General features: G+C 50.2%; 1 protein-coding gene across 1 annotated transcript; it reads left to right on the top strand.

Moving 5' to 3' along the window:
* Positions 1-2,127: 2,127 nt before the first annotated feature.
* LOC125509498 (microtubule-associated protein futsch-like) lies at positions 2,128-7,666 on the top strand. The gene is made up of 5 exons (XM_048674479.1): positions 2,128-2,562; positions 2,703-5,056; positions 6,332-6,742; positions 6,837-7,066; positions 7,182-7,666. The coding sequence occupies exons 1-5, from the start codon at positions 2,366-2,368 to the stop codon at positions 7,449-7,451; spliced, it is 3,462 nt and encodes a 1,153-aa protein (XP_048530436.1). The 5' UTR covers positions 2,128-2,365; the 3' UTR covers positions 7,452-7,666.
* Positions 7,667-7,925: the final 259 nt, after the last annotated feature.

Here is a 7,925-nt window from a genome sequence, read left to right as displayed (position 1 = left end):
AATTACTTGTGTGTGTGTGTTATTGACGCCAAAGGACTTGGCCACTCTCTAGTGTTATGTGGTTGGATAAAAAATAGATGTGTTTATATTATCTACATACATGAGAATGTCAGGTGATGCCATCACTTGAGTGCTACCATGATACCAGTTTGAAAATTTTAATTTTACATGCGTCAATTTTTTTTGAAAAAATTTGTGAATGGTCATCACATATGTTTCTACAACCTCTAAAAAATTCAGATAAAAATCCAAAATGCACAAAGAGAAACAAAAAAGAGAAATTCATATGTGAATAGTGTCATTTTTGACACTATTCACCATTTTGTCTTTATTGCCACTATTCATGTTGGATTCTCTTTTTTGTTTCTCTTTGTGTATTTCGGATTTTAATCTGAATTTTTTAGATGTTGTAGACACATGTGATGAACATTCACAAATTTTTTGAAATTTTTTGACACATGTAAAATTAAAATTTTCAAACTGGTATCATGGTAGCACTCAAGTGATGGTATCACCTGATATTCTCCCATCAGCATACTAGTACTAGAAATAAATCATGTGATTGCAGGTATAACCCCGTATATTTTATCCGTTTCTGATCCAAGCCCGTTGTGTTTTCGCTCCAAATCCGTAGCCAGATAAAATCCATAGTCCAATCAGCATTCTGTCATTATCCGCTCCGCTCCGAATCCGATAACAAAAAATATGATAAAGGATGTAGGAAACGGAAATCCGTTGGTGCTTCCAGAAGCGCGCTCCTGCACGTGAAAAGTATATTTCAAAGTGTGAAAAAATTCCAAACAAAAATTTGGCACATACATCTCGACATTATATGTGTGCATGTTAAGTCTCGGAGAAAACCGACATTTTTTGTGGCTTGTATAAAAAGGACAAAAGGATATCTTATGAAAAGCATATTTTAACACCGGGTTTTGTCTTTTTCACACACAACACATAAGTTGTCGGTTTTTCACGAAACGACTTCGTGAGCATGTACGATATCAAGATATACATGCCAAGTTTTTGTTTGGAATTTTTTGACATTTGAAAAATATGTTTAAAACACATTTTAAAATAAGGAGCGCGCTCCCCATGTGCCAAAACGCCACTCTCGCAAAGCATCGTCTTACATCCCTACCGTATTAGGCTATTTATAATAGGGAGTGTCATATACTAATATCATGCATATGACACTAGTGTATAATACTAACTTCATAGTGTATACTAATATCATAAGTTATCTTATTTATTACCATACATGACACATAATAGCATAGTAGCATTTATTATGATACGGTATCTATTCCTTATGTTACTCTAATCCCTCTCTCACTTTTTTAATTGCCTGCCACACCAGCATGTTTGCTAGTCCCAAATGTATAATACCGGATAAGATACCACTATGTTACTCTAATCCTGTCTTCTACGTACTAGTTTACTTAACCAACACCGGAACGATGATCAATGGCTGCCATATGTTGGCACGCGGCTTTGTTGGACCCCGGCATTAAGACGATCCAAAAGAAGAGATCAGGTATCCATCCAATCAATATCTGCCGAATCTGCAACCGGACACGCGCCTCACCCCGCCCGGTGAAACATCTGGTGCCCGGTCCGTTTCCTCTCCCCTCCCCTCCCCTCCCCCGCGCGAAGGCATCTGTGTCGCGCAAGGAAGGAAGGAAAACACATCACGAGCGGAAAGGATCCCGCGAAATAACAGCACGAATGGAAAGGATCTTCTTGGAAATAAAGCACAGGGCGGCACGCGGCACTTCTGTTGCTGTTCCGGCCGAGTCAGCCTCCACACTAACCTAACCCCCACCTGGCGACGGCCGGTCGCACGCGAGGCCGACGCCCCACCCGCCACAAAACCCAACCCCGCCGCCGTCCGCCGGTAAAAACAGCCTCCTCGCCGTCCGATCAGGTGCGCGGGCGTCACGTCGCGCTTTCGTAGGGCGCGAGCGCGACGCGGTCCGACCGGACCCGTTCGTGCGTTCGTGCCTGTAGCGGCCTGGCTGGGCGGGGGCTTCCTGGGAAGGCAGCGTGGCGGTCGCGGTCGCAGTCGAATCGCAGCTGCCGCGTCCGTATCGCTGGGGGCGGGGGTTATCTTTCCGTCCGTCTTTCCCCGTGCCTCGTCCCCCTCGCTCGATCGCTACATAGCATAGCATACCATACATAGGCCGCTGCCGCGTTGTTTTCCTCGCCCGCCCCTCCCCGCACGCCGCGACGACCACGGCGTACATAGGACGGCAGGATCGGCAGTGGCGGTAGGCGCGGCAGATACGAGCTGGTACGCCGGACTGGCTATGTTGGCTTGGAAGGCGGGTTAGTGAGGAAGGTAGCAGCGTTGTCGTCGTCGGCGGCCATGGATGTCGTCGGGGAAGGAGCCCGCGCCGCGGCGGCGGCTGGTGGCGGTGGCGGTGGCTCGGGCGGGTTCATCCACTCCGTCGTGGGCCTCTCCTCCGCCTCCACGCCGCTCCTCTTCTGGCTCCTCACCGTCGCGCTCGTCGCCGCCATCCACGTCGCCTCCGCCTACATGTCCTCCTCCTCCTCCTCCCCAAGGTAATTAAGACTAACTGAATTCCGTCTCCCGTGGGTTCGGGCTTTCTGAATTCCCGATCGCTCCCCGCTGTTTTAGCTCGTCGTTCGTTGGTGGCACGACCGATTGGCGGGTTTCCGTAACTTGTTTTTGTTGTCATCAGGGGCGAGGATAAGGAGACGGAGAGGAGGCCGCGCGGCGGCGGCTTCCCCGGCGACGAGAGGGACGGGGAGGCGGACGCGCACGACGACAGGGTTCTCCAGATGATGCGCAGCTTCAGCTTCGTGCACGCCAGCGAGGAGGATTTCGTGGAGGGCATGGCCGCCTACGAACGCGCTTTTGACGACGCGCCGCCCGAGCCGGTCGCCCCGGCCTCGCCGCCGCCGGCTCCGGCCTCTCCGTCGAGCCTCTGCTTCAGCTTTCAGAATCAGATGCCTGAAATTCCGCGAGAGGCCCCGGTGGTTTCGACAGCAGCACCAGTCCAGAAGGAGGAGGAGGAGCACCAGGAAAAAAAGCAGGGCAAGGAATCGCTGATTCCATTCGCTCCGGTGGCCACGCAAGAGCACGAGCACGAAGCAGAGGAAGCAGAGGTGCTAGTGGAAGAAGAAGAAGACGACGATGAGCCGAGCGGCGAGGCTGTCGACGCAGAGCCGAAGATCGTTCCGGCCACGCACAACTACCGGTTCCTGACGGAGCGGGACTTCCGTGGGTTCGTCAGGGAGCCGGAGACCATGACGGTGCGCGTCCAGGAGTCCTTCGTGCCGCCACCGCCGCTGCAGCCGGCGGCGCAGCCTGAGGAACGGAGAGTGGTCGACGGCTCCTCTCGCCGCGGCAGCTCCGTCACGGCGAACGACTTCCTGCCGGCGGACAAGCCCGTCGCGTACGACAGAGTGGCGTCGCTGACGAAGAGGGCGCCGTCCATGCGGAAGCAGGCGAGCTCGGTGTCCAAAGACAGCGCCGTGAGCGGGAGGACGAGCTTCGCCTCCGAGTTCTCCGGCTTCGGCGACTCTGACTCAGACTCCAGCGCCAGCGACGACGGGTACTCGGTGAAGGAGCTTGTCGTCGACTCCGACAGCGACTGGTTCCACTCGGAGAAAGACTTCTCGGCGGGGGTGCACGACGCCGCCAGCCTGCGGAGCTACAAGGCCAAGGTGCTCAAGGCCATGGAATCCCTGGAGGAGGTGGACATGCTGCAGCTGTCTTTCCGGGACTCGTCGGCAACCACGGTGTCGCCGGGCTCAGTCGCCCAGGCCTCGCCGGACAGCGTCAAGTACCCCGAGGACATGTGGTCACGGACCCATTCGCCGGAAGCCGAGTACAAAGAGGATGACGAGACGGGAACACCCCGAGAAGCCGAAGAGGCCGAGGCGAAGATCGTCGAAGGGGAGGGGAGCAGCATCGACATGAGCGACGACGATGACGATGACGGCTCCTCGAGCAGCAAGAAGAAGATGATCGCGGCACCGGCGTATGACGCCGAATTCGCCGTTGAGAACAGCTTGGAGCATTTGGAGAAGGAAATTATCACCATAAACGATCATTCATACGAAGCCATTTCTGATGCCAAGAGCAGTCCAGAGGTAACCACTGACAGAGAATTGGTTGTTTCGTCTCATCAAGCAGTTGATGATACCGAGAGGAGCCCACAGCCATCAGAGAGGGAACTTCTTGTCGGTACAAGTGGTCATCCACCTGAGCTTGTTTCTCTTGACAGAGAAGAAGCAGCCAGTACGAATGGTCAGACAGACACTGATGACAGGAGAAGCCCAGAGCATCCGGAGCAGAAATTTGTTTTAGTAGAAGGTCACTCACATGAACTTATATCTGATGTTTGGAAAGAAATTACTGGTACAGAAGAAGAGGAAGAAGGCGAGGTTGCTTATGATTTCATGGGAAGCCCTGAGCCTTCAGAGAAACAATTTGTCAGCAGAAATGTTCATTCAGATGAACTCAGCTCCGATGATCACAAAGCAATTGCCCACACAAATTATCGGTCATATGCAGCAGTTTCTGACGATCGTACCACCCCGGAGCACTCAGAGCAGGAGTTCAGTAGAGATGATCATCGATATGGAGTAATCCCTCACGGCGAGAACATTTCAGAGCCAACAGAGGATAAGCATGCTAGTGCAGATGATCATCTAGCCAAAGCCCCTCGACATGTCCACTTTTCAGTTACCGAGAAGGCCAAGTCTCTGGACGAGGAGGAGGATAAGGAAGGCAAGTGGAAGGACTTGACAGAGGAAGAAGAGGACGAATTGGAGTCACTGTGGGAGCACCAAGACCTGATCGAGCAGCTGAAGCTAGAGCTGAAGAAGGTGCGGTCAGCCGGGCTGCCGACGATCCTGGAGGAGTCGGAGTCACCAAAGGCGCCGATGGAGGACCTCAAACCATGGAGGATCGACGCCAAGTTCCTGCGCGAGGACCCGATGGATGAGCTGAACAAGTTCTTCAAGAGTTACAGGGAGAGGATGAGGAAGTTTGACATCCTGTGCTTTCAGAAGATGTATGCCATAGGTATGCCTAACTTCACATTACCAGTTTACTCCAAGTTCTCTTTGATTCCACTTTTCCTTTTTTTTACCTAAATATAACTGTACATGTTTTCTAATAGGAAAAATTAGGTTGCACACCCACCTTTCTCTGAAACGATGGTACTTTATGCTCCATGATCTAGTATTCAATTGGTTCATCATAATCGCAGATATCTAGTATTATTCTGTAGATAATGCTTAAATATTTATTTGTTCCTAGACACATACTAATAATAGATTTAACCTATTATTAGGAAAGCACAAATATTTCGTCATCGAGGGGAATATAATGATGAATATTTTGTGCCCAAACTTCCTTCTAATGAGGAAACGCTCAAAGTGATCTTAACATGCTTAGAATTTTAAACTGGCACCAAAATGTTCTAACGAAAATTTATCGAAGTTGAGGGGCAAAAGGGGTCTCTAACTAGAAGCCACTAATTCAATAATTATATTTAAATATGAAACTATCCAATTTTGTTTATTTCAATCTAGGTTCAAATGTAAACTTTTCTTTAGAGTATGTGAGAATTCAACTTAATATTTAATACAGAAAGCAGGGGGGATAACAAGTTCCAAGGTAATTAACCATGATTTTAAATCACCCGCGATTTGGCCATTATTGCCGCTGGGAAACCACCCCGCAATTTGCATGCCTAACAAAATCGCGGGATATAGCGCCGTCAGGCCTACTCTACGCTGCAATTTAGGGCTGTCACTAAATCCTTTCTCCCGTGATTTTAATCGGTGGAATTACTGACCGGGATCACACAATGCTTTATCCCAAAAACCCATCTTCTCTTGAAAGGTATGGTGACCGGTAAAAGCAGGTAAAGTACCACCGATAAAAGCTATGGTGATTGATTAGGGGAAAACTGATCTCCACATTTAATTACCCAGATTCAATACTTAGCCTTATTACCCAAAGAGGTTGCATGGGGAAAGAGAGATGTTCTTCAGTTGGTTGTTCAACTCTAGGAAGAATTCAGAACTCCGTAGTCCATTCCTTTAGGATACTACTAGTTAAAGAAAGGACTGCTGCAGAAATGCTATTCACATCGCCTGCAACTTTTGTGTCTATGAAGCATTGCATCTACTAGCTTTTTAAAGCTGTTTAAGGACAGACGAAGCTCTTTCTTGCTTTATACTGGCAACATAATATTTCATCCAGCTCAGCATGCTCCGTGAAATGGATTTCTTACCTTCTTTTTCTTTAGTGCCTTTAATTAACGTGCTGATGTACTGAATGTCACTGCAGATTTTCTCCAGCTCAGAGGGCCCCAACAGTCGACGAACTCTATGAAGGCCTTGTCACCAACGGCGCTATCCATCCTGTCGCACAATTTCCGATCGGCTCGCTGGAGATCACCCGAGGATCCATCGGACCGGCTCCTCAAGGACCTCCGGTGCGACTTGGAGACGGTCTACGTCGGGCAGATGTGCCTGTCGTGGGAGTTCCTCCGGTGGCAGTACGAGCAAGCCTGTGACCTGCCGGAATCCGACCCTTACCACAGCCACCACTACAACCAGGTGGCCGGGGAGTTCCAGCAGTTTCAGGTGATGGTGCAGAGGTTTGTGGAGGACGAGCCCTTCAAGGGCCCTCGGCTGCCAGACTACGTCAAGGAACGATGCCCCTTTCGCAACTTCTTGCAAGTGCCCGTGATAAGAGGTGAGAATTCTGAATTTTTAGCAGTCAATTGTGCGACGTCTGCTACTGGATTTAGCTTGAAACAATGAGCTCTAACGTGAAGTTTGGGTTGCAGAGGACAGCCTGAAGGACAGAATGGAGGACCAACGCAAGGGGAACTACGTGATAACGAGCGAGGAGCTGGAGGTCGTCATGGAGGAGTCGATGCACATTCTGTGGGAGTTCATCAAGGCCGACAAAGAGCCGCAGACGTCGGTGCTGAAGGGCTTGTCGACTGCCCACGTCGAGCTCCAGGACCCCAGGGACGAGGCTCTTGTGAAGGCCATCCACGCCACGTTACAGAAGGTAAGCTTTACTTCTACACAATACTACTAGTACACAGCCGGCAAGGAGATGATTTGCTACAGTGCCTTACAAGTACTGTTACTCTGTTGTGACACTACCTACTGATGTGGTGCAGAAAGAGAAGAGGCTGAAGGACCTGCTGAGGACGGGGAACTGCATCGTGAAGAAGTTCAAGAAGCCCAAGGAGGACCGGTCGGACCAGAACCTCTTCTTCTCGCAGGTGGACATGCGGCTGGTGGCGCGCGTGCTGAGGATGCCGAGGATCACCGGCGACCAGCTGCAGTGGTGCAAGGCGAAGCTGGACAAGATCATGCTGGTCGACAACAGGCGGATCCACAGGGAGGCTTCGTTCTTGCTCTTCCCCTGCCTGGAGTACAAAACATAAACCATCTCTGATTTTGTTCTCTTCTTTTTCTCCCTCCACGAAAGCAATCCTCACCATGTAATCCACGGCTTGTAGGTAATTTTTTTTCCTTTCAGCCTCTTAGTAATCCGGTTCTCTACAGCTTACACAGGTCGGGTGCCTATGACTGTAACCTGATGAACATGGCATAGGCCACAGAGCCATCCCATGGTATATAAGTTTACTTATTACTTGCAGCCCCTAGCCTAGCTAGCTAGGAAACAGTACGATTGTAATGAAGCCATACATCAGCATCAGAACGTACTACTATACTTACTACACCCCCTAGCTCTAGCTAGCTAGAGAAAATACTAGTAGCACAAGCTGTAATGAAGCCATCGTGCATCCGTCAGAATGTGCAGATTGCCGTTTCTGAAACCAACTGTTCACGGCACAAGGCATGCTTCCCGCGGCAATAAGGTGTGTGCGGGATTGTGCCGGTGCTGGTAGCCACGA

This window comes from Triticum urartu, chromosome 5, assembly GCF_003073215.2.
Source record: "Triticum urartu cultivar G1812 chromosome 5, Tu2.1, whole genome shotgun sequence".
NCBI lineage: Eukaryota > Viridiplantae > Streptophyta > Magnoliopsida > Poales > Poaceae > Triticum > Triticum urartu.
This window is presented reverse-complemented; position numbering and strand designations above follow the sequence as displayed.